The following is a 16,659-nucleotide window of genomic DNA, read 5'->3' on the forward strand; positions in this document are numbered from 1 at the left end:
ATAAGGTGGGTGGGGGGTGAATGGGGCAAGTAACAGTTTGGGTTCATTAAAAGGGGTTGTACGGCTTTAAATAAACTTTTAATATGATGCAGGCGTTGATATTCTGAGACAATTTGCGATTGGTCTTTATTTTGTGTTTATTTTCAGTTAGCTTTCTATTCAGCGGCTCTGCAGTTTGGTTTTTCAGCAGCTGTCAGGTTACTAGGGAATTATGTACCCTAGTACAATGCTATTACCCAGAATGTTTGGAACATGAGGGCCGATTCACTAAAGCGTGTTAAAACGAGCGCTATTTATAGCATGCATTAAAAATTTTATTGCGTCTTATCGCACAATTCACTAAAAGCATACTTGCGTTAATTTAGACGTGATGCTGTTTGCGTTATTTAAGTCAGAAGATTTTTTTTTTTGGGGCGGTATTTGACGAAAAAACGCACGCAATATTAGCCATATACGGCGTTACTTTCATAAAACTACTTTTCTGAAAATGCCCATTTCCCTGCAAACTGGCGGCTGCATCACTCTAGGGCCAACACAGACTTGAATAAATCCCACTGCAAAGTCCATATTGTGTTGCCAAAAGCTCAGGAACTGTACTTTTCTATAATTACCGCCTGCCCCAAGTATTATTTTGAGTGCGTCTAAGTGTTTGTGAATCATGCGTTAGTATAATTTCTGCGCGCAAATTAACGCAAAGCGTTAAAATGAACTCACGTGGTACGCAAAATTTAACGCATGCGATATGTGACAACGCACGTGATAATACTTTAGCGAATCGCGCGGTTTTTTTTCGTGTCAATTTTAACGCAAAAAAGCATGCGATATGCGTTATCGCACTTTAGTGAATCAACCCTATGGATTTTTTTTTCAGGATCTTTCGGGGTCTTTCCATAATTTGGATCTCCATACCTTAAGTCTGCTAAAGAATCATTTATACATGAAATAAACCCAATAGGATAGTTTTGCCTTTGACATGGATTCATGCAGCTTAGTTAACATCAAGTACAAGTGACTGTGTTATTATTATTACAGGTATGGGATCCATTATCCGGAAACCCGTTATCCAGAAAGCTCCGAATTACGGAAAGCCTGTCTCCCATAGGCTCCATTTTAATCAAACAATTCAGATTTTTAAAATTGATTTCCTTTTTCTCTGTAAAAAATAAAACAGTGCTTTGTATTTGATCCCAACTAAGATATAATTACCCCTTATTGGGGGCAGAACAGCCCTATTGGGTTTATTTAATGTTTAAATGATTCCCTTTTCTCTGTAATAATAAAACAGTACCTGTACTTGATCCCAACTAAGATATAATTACCCCTTATTGGGGGCAGAACAGCCCTATTGGGTTTATTTAATGGTTAAATGATTCCCTTTTCTCTGTAATAATAAAACAGTACCTGTACTTGATCCCAACTAAGATATAATTACCCCTTATTGGGGGCAGAACAGCCCTATTGGGTTTATTTAATGGTTAAATGATTCCCTTTTCTCTGTAATAATAAAACAGTACCTGTACTTGATCCCAACTAAGATATAATTACCCCTTATTGGGGGCAGAACAGCCCTATTGGGTTTATTTCATGGTTAAATGATTCCCTTTTCTCTGTAATAATAAAACAGTACCTGTACTTGATCCCAACTAAGATATAATTACCCCTTATTGGGGGCAGAACAGTCCTCTTGGGTTTAATTAATGTTTTAGTGATTTTTTAGTAGACTTGAGGTATGAATTAGAATTATTTGCTTATAATGGAGTCTATGGGCAATGGCCTTTCCGTAATCTGGAACTTTCTGGATAACGGGTTTCCGGATAAGGGATCCCATACCTGTATATATTTTATGATTTTTCACCAAATTGTGGTTTGCTATTGGGTACGTGTTATATAGAAATCTTGTCTCATTCAGTGCATTTGCTAAAGGACCTGGCCGTTTGGTATTCAGCCAGTTCCAAATGAAACACATGCTGGGCCTAGAGTACAGCCTAAGGAGCAACATGGGGCAGGAGTATTGATATTCCAGACCCAGGCAATGTGAGTCAGTGAAACCCACGGTCTTCTTTGATAGAAGAACGTCATGACTTCCATGATTAACCAAACTAGATTTTGAATAAACACACAAAGCATGTTCCAAAATTTCCCTTAATCTGACATAAGGGACAAACTATGTCTTCTAGCAATTTACTCAATTTGTGTTGGCTAAAGCTTGTGCAATTGCTTTATCCTTTGCCGTGTCCCAGTATTCTGGAAATGAAAAAAATCTTCATTGTAGCTATTTTGATCAGCTACTTCTATCCAAAATATTATCTTCAACTCTAAAAAAACAACAAAAAAAGCTTGCATTTGAAGGAAAGGATAGCAGCAATTATCTAAATACTTCAAACTATTTCTCATATATTAACAATATTGATGTCATGACTCTGCCCCTTGATATCACTGCCTGTCCCCTTATAGACCCAACCCCAGCCCTGGCCAGTAAAGAAATTCTGAAAAGGCAGCCAACTATTATCTATAAAACATGGCTATAAATGGTCCTACAGAGTAGCTATGGGGTTGTCACATATGATCAAAACATTGGCAGAAAGTGAGGTTACATCTGTCATAGAAGCTAATGCTACAGGGCTTATTACTAAAGGGGAACTTTGGCTTCCAAACCAAAATTTGTTAAAGAGCCTGACACAACACAGATAGACGTCTATCCACTCCAACCTTTATAGATTACATTTTTGCCTAACTAACTATATTAGAAATATTCTTTATTTTGCGCAGTTTCTCCATTTTACCCAGTTTCATTTTTACACTGAACTATTCCTTTAACATGTGTTTGGGTGGAGTTCCCCCTTAATCACTTCTGGTTTCTATTCTACCTTGAAATCTGGATAAAGTACTAATCTGCCATATAGTGTGACATTTATATTCTATATATACAGTATATTGTGCCATTTATACTCTATATATACAGTATATTGTGCCATTTATACTCTATATATACAGTATAGTGTGCCATTTATATTCTATAAATACAGTATATTGTGCCATTTATACTCTATATATACAGTATATTGTGCCATTTATATTCTATATATACAGTATATTGTGCCATTTATACTCTATATATACAGTATAGTGTGCCATTTATATTCTATATATACAGTATATTGTGCCATTTATACTCTATATATACAGTATATTGTGCCATTTATATTCTATATATACAGTATATTGTGCCATTTATACTCTATATATACAGTATAGTGTGCCATTTATATTCTATATATACAGTATATTGTGCCATTTATACTCTATATATACAGTATGTTGTGCCATTTATATTCTATATATACAGTATATTGTGCCATTTATATTCTATATATACAGTATAGTGTGCCATTTATACTCTATATATACAGTATATTGTGCCATTTATACTCTATATATACAGTATATTGTGACATTTATACTCTATATATACAGTATATTGTGACATTTATACTCTATATATACAGTATATTGTGACATTTATACTCTATATATACAGTATATTGTGACATTTATACTCTATATATACAGTATATTGTGACATTTATATTGTATATATACAGTATATTGTGCCATTTATATTCTATATATACAGTATATTGTGCCATTTATACTCTATAAATACAGTATAGTGTGCCATTTATACTTTATATATACAGTATATTGTGCCATTTATACTCTATATATACAGTATAGTGTGCCATTTATTTTCTATATATACAGTATATAGTGAGTGGGCCCCTAAGCTCAGGTAAGTGCCAGCAGCACAGAGTATGGGCAGGGAATCAGCAGAAAATAAGATGGGGGGCTACTGGGGCAGCTTTAGGGGCACAGACCTTCCCTGCTAAAGGGCTGTGAGTGCCTTGGGCTGGTACAGAACCCCAAAACATAATGTGAGTGGGATGCACTTGTTCAGTGTAGGGCACATTTTTTTGACCTTTGGGGGTATCAACATATCGGCTGCATATATAACAAATCACAATTGCTGGTTTTAATGAGCTGTAATTTCCAAATTGCATTTTCCCTCAAAGTCGTACCATGGGGATGCACTAAGTTATTTCCGAGTTCTCTAATCAGTCTCCTACTGACATGTGCTCATTAAGTGCATTTTCTTGGTGCTTCGCTTACACCAAACTGCTTGCATCAATCAGTCCTGACTTTAATGAATATGCCTTTATAATCACTGGTGTTTTGTGAGAGAAGAAGAATAGCGTTGTCTTATTTCCTACTGTACCAATGTGCTGAAATGACTTTAATGCTTAATACAACTGCTAATTGATTTTAATTTTTGTGCATGAATCTGAGGCGAATATGTGAACTATGTGATGAATAAGTCGAGGACCCCACAGAATGTTATTTGCTCAAGTGAGGAACATACTACATGCACTGAGTATATACCATAGGGCAGCCTGGGGCCCCCAGGTACCGGACTCGAGGGCCCCTCACCCAGGCACTGCTGCCCCCTTGTGTGCCCTCGCTCTAGTTTGCTCTGTACTGTCAATTAGGCTGCACTTCCGGGAAAAGAATGACAGACGGCCGTGTGTCCCAAAGTGGAATGTATGGCCATCTTTCATTATGTTTAACTCTTTATGAAGTTGCATGCTGGTGACTGGTGGCAGGGCCCAACAGGGTATGAAGACCCTTCTAACTCATCTAGTTCCCACTAGACTAGTGGTTCCCAAACTGTGAGGCTGGCCGTCTGGGAGGAGCTTGGATTGATGAAAGGTGGCACTTAGCCTGACTGCCAGTTAGGGTAATATTTGATTTGCTCATCTACATACATCTGAAAGCCCATCTTGAAGGTCAAGTAAAGTCAGATGTGAATTGAAAACATATTTGCAGTCCTACCTATTCATGCAACTGTGCTTGAATGACTAATACACTAATATTTTTCCTAAATCTGTTACCAACTCCTCCGAGTTGGACTTTATATAAAAAAAAGCCCCAAAAGCCACCACATTAAATCAAAACAAATCCCCACCCAGTCTATTGTGGTCAGTAATCTAGATCAGGGATGTCCAACTTGGAGGCCTGGATGTAGCCCTCCAAGAGATTTTAATTGTCTTATACAGGGATCCCTTATCCAGAAACACATTATCCAGAAAGCTCCGAATTACGGAAAGCCCATCTTCCATACACTCCATTTTGATCAAATAATTCAGAATTTTAAAACTGATTTCCTTTTTCTCTGTAATAATAAAACAGCACCTTGTAATTGATCCCAACTAAGTTATAAATAATTCTTATTGGAGCCAACACAATCCTATTGGGGTTAATTAATGTTTTATTGATTTTTTAGTAGACTTAAGGTATGGAGATCCAAATTACGGAAAGACCCCTTATCCGGAATACCCTTGGTCCCGAGCATTCTGGATAACAGGTCCTTTACCTGTATTTTGTTAACAAACATATGGCTTAGTAAATAATGGACCCACTTTAGGGAAACAATTGGACAACAATGAACTGGATAATACATGTAAAAAAACATATGATGGTTCCCAGAACTATGCAGAAGACCTGATGTTGTTGGTCTTTTAAAAAATGGTGTCTCCGAGCTACAGGAACAGGAATTACCACACCTTTTTAGTAAATGTCAGGCATTCTTGTAAATGAGTTGATTTTTTAAAAAGGGAGAGAGTAAAGATTGTGTTACATATCTGCATGTGATATCTTTTCTCTCTTTTCCTGTCTGATTTCCTGTAACTTCCTGGGTGTAACTTCCCTAGTGCAATAATCATGCTCCTATATAAGACTACAAAAATGTTATTTTGTATATTTTATGTGTATTTTATCTTGAGCAGAATTCTGTATATGTTAGTGTCTTTATAAATAAATGTAAGCCTCTCCCATGAGGTAGAATTGGCTTTGATATAAAGGTAGACAATAGGGTGGGCAGAGGAGTATTTATATTTTCCATTTACAATGACTTTGTCCCCCAGGGAAGTCTTAAGGCACCGGACCTAAGTACACCCCCTAAGATGGTGGAAGTGACATTGTACATGCAATGGCGCTTGCAGTAAGGTCACGGGGAGGGGGGGGGGGGGAGTTGGATTTACACTGGTGTATTTGGTGGCGGCTGGGGGTATTTATTTTTTTCAATTTTTAAATGTGACATGTGCATGTCAGTAAATATATATCTTTTACCTTCTGTGTGATCCCTCTGAGACCTGACAGGAAATAATTCAGATGCTAACAGGAAGAAGTGTGTGAATATAAGATAGATCTCTGTCCTTTCATTAGTTGATGTAACCTAGCATGTATGTGTGCCCTTCCCTTGTGAGAGCTCAGTGACTCATACAAACCAGGGGGTAGCCTTTAGTGCTAAAAATACACATACTACTAGAAAAGCATTTTTTCATACAGTGTTCTGTATATGGACTGTTCTATGTGATCTATGGTTATAATGGTTCAGGGGTATGGTTTCCCTTTAAAGAGATACCACATGTTTAGACCAGTCAACCATGTAACTCCACTGCCCAAAGTAGGCCTTGGCCTCCTGTAGCTTCACTCTGGATTGATCAGTATCTGGCAGATGCCTAAACAGACAATAATTCAGTGAAGAGGAGCTCCAGCCCAGGGTCTGAGGTAAGCGATTATAATCACTGGGGTGTTCCTAACACATTGCCACCCCCTAGTACAATGATCTCCAACCAGTGGCTCAGGGGCAACATGTTGCTCACCAACCCCTTGGATGTTGCTCCCAGTGGCCCCAAAGCAGGTGCTTACTGTATTTTTGAATTCCTGGCTTGGAGGCAAGTTTTGGTTGCATAAAAAACAGGTTTACTGCCAAACAGAGCCTCCTGTAGGCTTCCAGTCTACATAGGGCAGTGATCCCCAACCAGTGGCTCCTGAATAACTGGTTGATCACCACCCCTTTGAATGTTGCTCCCCGTGGCCTCAAAGCAGGTGCTTACTCTTTGAATTCCTGGCTTGGAGGCAAGTTTTGGTTACATAAAAAACAGGTGTACTGCCAAACAGAGCCTCCTGTAGTCTTCCAGTCTACATAGGGCAGTGATCCCCAACAAGTGGCTTCTGAATAACATGTTGCTCGCCAACCCTTTGAATGTTGCTCCCCGTGGCCTCAAAGCAGGTGCTTATTTTTTAATTAGTTAGGAGGCAATTTTGATTGCATAAAAACCCAGTGTAATTGCCAAACAGAGCCTCCTGTAGGCTGCCAGTCAACATAGGGGCTATCAAATAGCCAATTATAGCTCTTATTTGCACCGCCAGGAACATTTTTCATGCTTGTGTTGCTCCCCAACACTTTTTCCATTTGAATGTGGCTCACGGGTATAAAAGGTTGGGGATCCCTGACATAGGGGCTACCATATAGCCAATCACAGCCCTTATTTGGCATCCCAGGTACATTTTTTATACTTGTGTTGCTCCCCAACTCTTTTTACATTTGAATGTGGCTCACGGGTAAAAAAGGTTGGGGACCCCTGCTTTAGTGATAAATCTTGTCCTTTAAGCCTAGTGTGTTGTGTGTATTTAAAGTAGACATATTGAGTGAAAAACAATATTGTGTGAATGAATTGTACTGATCTAAATATAGAAGGATGTGCTTTAAAAAGGTAGTGTTTCAGACTGATTTATTGAAAATTTCCCAAAAAAACCCTAATAGCCCCACCCATCTGTACCACTCCCTGCTGCCTCCTTTCCCACGCTGTGCAGGGGGGCCGGTGGCACATTGCACTGTAGAACAGGAACCAATCTGCAGCTAGGCTGACCTGATAGGGAACTGCAATATGTCTTTCCTTGTGTGATTGCAGGGCTGTGATTGCCTACCCCCCTCCTACTGTGCTTCTGGCAGGGACTCTTAGGACACGACCACCCCTCATTTTAAACACAGACAGGGACCTGAGAGGATCTATAGGGAGCTCCAATAAAGAGGCCATTTTTACAGACAGGATTCATTTTTAGCCCAAAGTGAAAATAATATTATTCCACCTTTATAAAATAAATTGAGATGATTGGGATTAGAAAGTTCAGGGATTAGAAAAGTAAAATAAAAAAAGAGTAATTAAATGATGTGCCGACTGGCCCTGATCCTAACAGCTCACAATCTACAGTTATGTGATCTGACAATGGAACTAGTGGAAAACCTGCGGCTGTTACCTGAGGCGTCTGACCTTTGCTGTTCTACAGTATGCAAACTGCAGGAACATTATTCAGCATAAACAAAGTCTGACACTTCCAATGTGAATTATGTATAATTGATGTTTTTAGTTACACCAAGTATTCAGTGTGCATTAAGCCTGGAACTTGAAGCGCTGTAACTCTGCAACAAAAGATTAATATTAAGATTTTTCCGAAGGTTTCCAAGGCAACTGTCTAGCGATCCTCTCCATTTATGATACTGGTAATCTTTTCCTATCATTATAGTATGTTACACCAGTCTGGGTTGACAAAAATATTTATTTTAACTTAATGACTGAGTGGGCCATAGAGTGCTCCCAACAGTTAAAGGGTTGTACTAGGGATGTTGTAACTGAAGCTACTACAGAGAAGCGAGGAAACCATTGCCGTCACTTCCAGTGTTGTAATGTCTATACAGCTGATCTGTTCACTCCCTTGCAGTGTCCAAAGTGATGTCCGTGTTTTTTCAACCCCCAGTGGACAGTGACACCATCTGATAATGTGGCCCTGGCTGGAATCAAACCTTTGACCCCCCACGCCCTAAAAGTTTATATATTTTTCTTGCCTACTCTCACTCAGCCCTCAGAGAGTTCATGTGGTCCTTGTCCGAAGGGTGTGATCAAACAGTTTTATATTTATGAAAGAGAGCAGACAGTATGCCAGTGTTTGGGAGATGAGAACTCCTAATCTCTGTTCACTTGTATAGTTATGTTAGACTTGTGTAGTAATGTGAGAATTGTGTAGTAATGTTAAACTGCAGTGAACTGTATTTTCACCCATTGTGGTGTTTTTACAGGTGCAAAATTGCTGGCATGTTTGCACTTTGCACCACATGGTAACTTGATAAATGCAGAGCTGTCAAGCTCCATTTGTTTGGGAGTTACCTGATTTTGGTGGCTCTCCCTCGGTCTTCCGTCCCCAGCAACATTCTCCGGATTTTTCCAAAATCCTGCTGGGTTCTGGGTATCGGAAAAATATTTCCCCATTCCCCCCAGTATTTTAACCCCGTAAGTTGACAGTTCTGTAAATGAGGCACATCTTTCCAGATGTCTTAAACTGAGGGGTGGAATTATATAGGACACAGACTGTGCGAAGGCACAGGATGAGTGGCACGCCCAGAGGGGCACTGTAGGTTTAGCATTTGTTTGTGAAAAATGACTTATTCCCAAAGTTAAGTAATGTGAGTGTCTTTTCCTCAGGCACAGAGAAAGATTCAGGCCCAGACTGACAATCTGTGGATTCTGGCAACTGCCAGAGGGGCTGCTGTAAGGTGCCATAGTCACTATTTATTGGTCTGGGGGGGCTGTTTTGGCCTCTGTGTACTTGAAATGCCAGGGCCTATTTTGAATCCCAGTCCAGGCCAGTTGGGACAAATTTACTGTTACAGGTATGGGATCCCTTATCTGCAAACCCGTTATCCAGAAAGTTCCAAATTACGGAAAGGCCCATAGACTCCATTATAAGCAAATAATTCTAATTTTTAAAATGGTTTCCTTTTTCTCTTTAAAAATAAACCAGTACCTTGTACTTGATCCCAACTAAGATATAATTAATCCTTATTGAAGGCAAAACAAGCCTATTAGGTTTATGATTTTTAGCAGACTTAAGTTATAGAGATCCAAATTACGGAAAGATCCCTTATCTGGAATAAACCCAGGTCCCGAGCATTCTGGATAACAGGTCCCATACCTGTAATATACTTGGTGGTAACGCTTCAATACTGGTGCAGTCCCTAGCTGTATATATAATATAAATCATACCACCAGAAACCACATGGGAAAAGTTTAAAAAAATACAACATTTCAATTCATGCTCCTGCAACTGAATATTTTTATTAGAAAAGTTATTTTTTTTTATGTCATACACATTTGGATGCAAGCTGTTTTAACCATAGTGAAAGAAAAATAAATATCTGGAAACCACGGATAAGTTTATTTAAACAAAACAGAGACACAGGCTCGCTTCTTTTTGTGTTTTTCCATTGAAAGCAGAACTGGCCTGACCGCAGGCAACTCTCCTCAGCCTTCCCTTCCCCTTGTTACCTTCCCCAGTACATTGTTTACATAGAAACCTAAGTCCCGGCCACTTGTGACCCCGCCCAGCTCCCTCACCGCACTTCCTGGTTACGGTCGCTAAGCAAATCTGCTGCGAAAACAATTGGGAGATGCTAAGGAGAGGAGAGTGCTGAGAGCACCCAGCAGCACCCACCAAACCCCTGAGCCTGGATTAGATTTTCTCAAGTCAGCACAGTGTAAAGAGTAGGTATGGCTGTCTAAATCGCTCTCATTTAAACAGACAATGGTTTTATAGCTGTTTCATTGTATCAGGGTTACACTGCCATGGCCATAGGGAGAGCATGGTCTGACACTGTTATAGAAGGGGGGACATTTGCGATATTTTTCAATGGGAATTAGCAACATTTAGGTGTATATTTATCATGCTGTGTAATAATTGAAGCAAAACATTACTGGCGATATTGCCCATAGCAGCCAATCAGATGCTTTGCTTTGGTTTTCTAACTGTTGAAATCTAATTGCTGATTGGTTGCCCTGGGCAACATCACCAGTAATGCTTCACATTTTACACAGCGTGATAAATAAACCCCTTAGAATTCAGTAGTGGTCTAATGGTAGTATCACTGTATGTGCTCATTACAGTACAATGGGACGTGCCACACAGCACCCATGGGTGCGTATCAATAGCAGGGCACACTTTATACCAATACAGATGACTGGTATGTAGGCGGCATTATGGCCCTGAAAGTGTATTAAATATTGGCAGCCATGATTCCCACCAGTGGCGGATAAATGAGATGTAAGGCCCCTAGGCTACACTTCCCACAGGCCCCCCACTTATAGGCAGCAGCCCCCCCGTGTGTGCCTAGGGGTCCAGTGTAATCAGGGGTCCAACTTACTTTTATTAAAATTGTTATTTCTCTTTCTTTTTAATATTTATTTTTACTTACACAGGGTGGCAATGGTTGGATGCACCTGGGAGATGCCAGGTTTGGATTGGCACGTACCAGGGACGTCACTGGCACACAGGCCGAGCCCCACCCAACATAGAGAGCTTGGGTGCTGTGTGCACACGTGCCTGGATCTTCTGTGTGTGTCCCGGCGCACACAGGCCTTGCCTGCCTTATCCCAGGTGTGCGGAGCACACAGCCAATGCCACCTAGCTCAAGCAAAAATAAATATTTAAAGATTCGGAAAGAAAGATAAATAATTATTTTATTAAAAGCTAGATGAATAGATGGAGCCCCGATCACACTGGCCCACCAGGATACCAGGAAAACTCCCGTGGTCCCAGGCGTCAGTGGGCTCTCCTGCTCACCCAACCATTTGCCCTGTGTGCCTATACCATAGCCATTACTCATTTCTATAGGAAAAGAAATAGAGGAAAGGATAGATAATAGTATGTAAAAAGAAATAAGAAATTAAAGAAAGTGAGTGAACACTGAACAGTGAAGGAAAGGTGGTCTGGAGAGTGGGCCGAAGGTCTAAGGTTTTCAGATGGGCCCTTGGCACCCCCAGTCCGACACTGGCATTAATCCACACCGGATTGCCACTGGCAGCCAATCAGCATGCATTTTAGGATACTCTGTATACACCTTGTAGAGTGCCTATTGCCTGTGTATGGTATACAGATATGCATTTACATTTGTACACTAAAGGACATTTTTAGGGATTCACCGAACCCATGTTTTTTCAGTTTTAGCTAAAATCAATCTAAACCCTTATGTCCCATCTGTCAGCACTTTCCATGGTGCTCTAAGGAGACACATGAGTGAAGCAGACATAGCAGTGACACACAGATTTCCATTCCTAAGTGTAGGTCCGTCTGTTAGTGATGTGAGGGTTGCAAATTTGCTGATCCGCATTCACACTAACCTACCTTTTCTTAACCTGGTTAGGAGTTAAGGAGGGACTTTAGGACCTGAGCCCACCCTGACCTCTTAGCTGACATCAGAAGGACTGAACTCCAGATATTATATTATTATTATTAGGCTGTGTACATGGGATTTATTTTAATGGATTCTAATAAAGTTAATATTTTTTAACTTACATTGGTGCAGATTTATATTTTGCTAATATTTCCCTCTTTGGCCACTAGAGGGTTTAGTTTGCACCCTGTAGATTTTTGATTTAGATTTATATGATTATCCCGGACTTTGGCCTTTGAGGGGAGTTGCTGAACTCCTGATACACTATCCTACCAATGGTAAAAATTAGCTCTCTTGAACCCAGACACACCATTTGCTGGATCTGGGCAATAATTACCCGCACTTAAAATGGCAGCCAATTTTTCAGCCCAAACCCACCGGACCCTTAAGGTTTTAGGCTGACCCATACATCACCAACACGTGAGCTTTCCCATAGAATGCCATGGGAAGTGCTGATAGGCAGATAGGGGCATTTTGATCAATGCTGTTTTTAGAGATGTGTGCCATAGCTCTGAAGGTTTGGACTGGAATCACTTCACTCTTTAGAATTTAGTGGAGTTTTTTTCCCAGTAAAGTCCTGATATGTTTGAGGCCCAATTTGTTGGCAGAGACAGTTGTATTAATTGCAGTAAAACCCAGATCTTCCTGACTCAGAGTCCAGTCACTTAACCACAAAGTCACTCCGTTTCCTGTACATGATTCACTGTTATTTCCCCTTTCATCTGCTATCATTTATGTGTCATTTATGTCATTTTATGTGTCATTTTACAGTAATTAGCATTTTCTTTAGGGTTTCAGCCCAGTTTGGAACTATTTCAGCCATAACTCAAAGTACAGTTAACAGTCATTTTTTTTTAGTAAATGATCATTATAATGTATTGCCATTGATGATATACCTTCATTAACAAAACTGTAATAACACATAAAACGACCCCAAACCCCCCCAGAAATGTATTCTAACTTTAAATAACCTGCCAAATTTAGTAAAATGGGAGTAGTATTTTGGGGGTATGGTCGCAAAAATGGGAGTGGTCAGAAAAAAATCATTTATTTATAATTATTATTTATTTATATAATGCCAAATCTGCCTTACTTTATGTTTATTGGAAACTGTAAATCTCTGCTTGCCTATTTTTCTTGAATATCTTTGCAGGCCTGGGTATTGATATAGACGTATATTTTATTTACTGTATGTTTTTGCCTGTAGTGCCGTATTCTACAATGCCTGTTATAAATATTATTGTTATCACCCTTGATTTATATATGTGGCATTTATATAGGCGGCTCTGCTGCCTTGCAACACAGGGTTCCTGAGTTTGATTCTGATTAAAGAGGTGGTTTACCTTTAAATTAACGTTGAGTATAATGTAGACAGTCTTTTTTCAGTTATTAACTTTTTTTTGTTTGGCTGCTCTTTAGTTTGGTGTTCAGCCATATGGTTGCTAGGGTCTTATTTACCTTAGCAACCAGGGGGCGATTTAAATGAAAAACTGAAATATGTACAGGTATGGGATCCCTTATCCAGAAACCCGTTATCCAGAAAGCTCCGAATTACAGAAAGCCTGTCTCCCATAGACTCAATTTTAATCAAATAATTCAGAATTTTAAAACTGATTTCCTTTTTCTCTGTAGTAATAAAACTGTACCTTGTAATTGATCCCAACTAAGATATAATTACCCCTTATTGGGGGCAGAACAGCCCTATTGGGTTTATTTAATGGTTAAATTATTCCCTTTTCTCTGTAATAATAAAACAGTACCTGTACTTGATCCCAACTAAGATATAATTACCCCTTATTGGGGGCAGAACAGCCCTATTGGGTTTATTTAATGGTTAAATGATTCCCTTTTCTCTGTAATAATAAAACTGTACCTGTAATTGATCCCAGCTAAGATATAATTAATCCTTATTGGATGCAAACACTCCTACTGGGTTTAATTAATGTTTTATTGATTTTTTAGTAGACTTAAGGTAAAGAGATCCAAATTATGGAAAGACCCCTTATCTGGAATACCCTCTGTCCCGAGCATTCTGGATAACGGGTCCTATACCTGTATAGGGCGAAGCACTGAATAGGGAGAAAGCAATAAAATGTAGCCTCCGACAGTAATTATTTTTGTCTGCTGTCAGTGAGCCCCATCTGAAAGCTAGATAGAGGCATTTAGGGAACGCAAATAATAATAAAAAAAAAGTATAAGAAAAACAAATTATAAGACCAATTGAAAATTTGCTATAAAAAGGACATTCTACTAAAAGTTTGGGCCTTCTTTGACTACCCCAGATCCCCCATGTTTCAAAAAAAGCAGGGGTGGGTCACCTTTATATTAACTTTTAGTATGTCATAGAATGACATATTCCTTGCAACTTTGCAATTGGCCTTTATTATTTATTTTTTTATTTATTTTTATTATTTGCCTTGTACTTCTACATCTTTCCAACTTTCAAAAGGGGGTCACTGACCCCTGCCACCAAAAACAATTTCTCTGTGATTTTACAATTGTATTATTATGGTTACTTTTTAGCATTCATCTTTATACCACTGCCTGGTTGCTAAGGTAAACAAGACCCTAGCAACCAGATAGCTGCTAAAATCTAAACTGAGAGCTGATGAACAAAAAGCTAACTGAAAAACCACAAAACATAAAAAATGAAGACCAAATGCAAATTGTCTCAGAATATCAGTGTCTACAGCATACTAACAGTTAATTTAAAGGTGAACTGCCCCTTTAACTGGGTCCTGATTAAACTGATGTTAGCGTGAGTGAAGGTAGTAGTGCTTCATGATGGTCACAGTATGATGCTTCATGTATTAGCATCACGGCGGTTGGAAGAATTTCTTCTAGATACATTAAAACCACTACAAAAGCTCCCTTGGTGGAAATTGGAAATAATTTTCACCCCTCAACAGCATTTAAAAGCCATCCAAAATGAATTAGATCTTGCTTCCCTGCAGTTCTCTGGTTTGGAAATAAACTGTCCGGTTGCTAGTGCCCACTTCCCCTAGCAACCACCAGGGAGCAATTTTGAAACCTGAAATGAAGATAAATGAAATGAAGGTGTGAAAAGAAAGCAATACAATAAGAATACCAATAAAAATGAAGTCTCATAATCACTCACAGAATATAAAAAGCTAAACAAACATACAGGCATAGGACCCATTATCCAGAATGCTTGGGACCTGGGGTTTTCCAGATAAGGGGTCTTTCCGTAATTTGGATTTCCTACCTTAAGTCTACTAAAAAATTATTATTGTTTCCAATAAGGATCTTAGTTGGGATCAAGTACAAGGTTCTGTTTTATTATTACAGAGAAAAAGGAAACCATTTTTAAAAATGTGAATCATTTGTTTACAATGGAGTCTATGAGAGATGGCCTTTCCATAATTCGGAACTTTCTGGATAATGGGTTTCTGGATAAGGGGTCTGATACCTGTACAAAATAAATAATAATGACTAAATAAAAAAAGCTGCTTAGAATAGTTGCAAAAATCAATATAAAGGGAAAATTATTCAGTTTCATTCTCATTTAAATTCTTTAATTTTATTTCCTCGCAGTGATATATATTTATTTTGTAAGAAGCATTACGACTGTGATATATGTTAAGCACAAAGCCTCAAATATGTTTCTTTTTTTCCAACAGAATTCAAGATGCCTCTCAGACGTTCTACATCCAGTGCCCGAACTGACAGCAGTGATGTTGACGTAGAAGGAATAGGTAACTTTCTGCATTTTCTGAAAAAAACTGAAGGGATTATGGCATTCGTTAGGAATGTGAAAGCTTTCATGTAGCACCTTTCCTCTTTTGGATTAATTAACCTGCACCTCGTTGCCTAATGCTGTAAATGAAATGGCCATTCTCAGTCGTTAAATAGTAAAGCCCCAATTGTTTAGGTTTTAAATTGTGAAATTTTCCAGTGCAAAAGTATCCAAAGACCCATAAAGGGAGCAAAGGAATTTTCACTTTAGTAAACAGAGTACAGAAAGTCAGTTTTCCATCAGAGTCCTGGCCCTCGGCCAGGGACACAGACTATCCTTGCTTGTTTAACCAGCAGAAAATACACACTGTAAAAGTTGTGCAAGAATCCTAGCTTGGCATACATTTTAGCTACTTAAAGGAGCAACGGAGCAGCCTGAAGCTTCAGTATTTCCAAAAAATAATCTGCAGTCTCATTCCCATTAATGGAAAATAGTTCTCCTAATAATTGGGCTTTATAAGCAAAGAAATGCACCCCTTTCTGCCAAAATTCTGCTTGGCTGTTTTAGAGAAAATGTAGAACAATTCATTTTGCAAAAACAGCACAAAACTCAACGGAAAATACAAAGTAATAAAATCAATATTGGGGAAACTCATACCTTACACACCTTAGATCCCTCTAGCCCTTTGTCTTCAGGCCTAATATTAAATACCTCTGCTTAAAAAAAAAAACAATCTGCTTTCCCAACATATCTGCAAATCCGGGACAAGACCCAAAAACCACAACTCCCCTTCTATACATTTTTATAGCTGAGAAATGCTTTCCAAGCTCAGTTCACCTCT

At 38.9% G+C, this 16,659-nt stretch overlaps 1 protein-coding gene across 4 annotated transcripts in view; it reads left to right on the top strand.

The window, feature by feature from the left end:
- Positions 1–10,297: 10,297 nt before the first annotated feature.
- Positions 10,298–16,659, top strand: part of ccdc63 (coiled-coil domain containing 63) — a 50,459-nt gene continuing 44,097 nt past the window's right edge. For 2 of the 4 annotated variants that reach the window (XM_012966087.3, XM_012966089.3), the window contains exons 1-2: positions 10,298–10,436; positions 15,763–15,837. In XM_012966087.3, coding sequence (XP_012821541.1) covers positions 15,771–15,837 — 67 coding nt within the window. In that variant the 5' untranslated portion in view covers positions 10,298–10,436; positions 15,763–15,770. 4 annotated transcript variants of the gene reach the window in all.

Source organism: Xenopus tropicalis, chromosome 7 (genome assembly GCF_000004195.4).
Source record: "Xenopus tropicalis strain Nigerian chromosome 7, UCB_Xtro_10.0, whole genome shotgun sequence".
Taxonomy (NCBI): Eukaryota; Metazoa; Chordata; class Amphibia; order Anura; family Pipidae; genus Xenopus; species Xenopus tropicalis.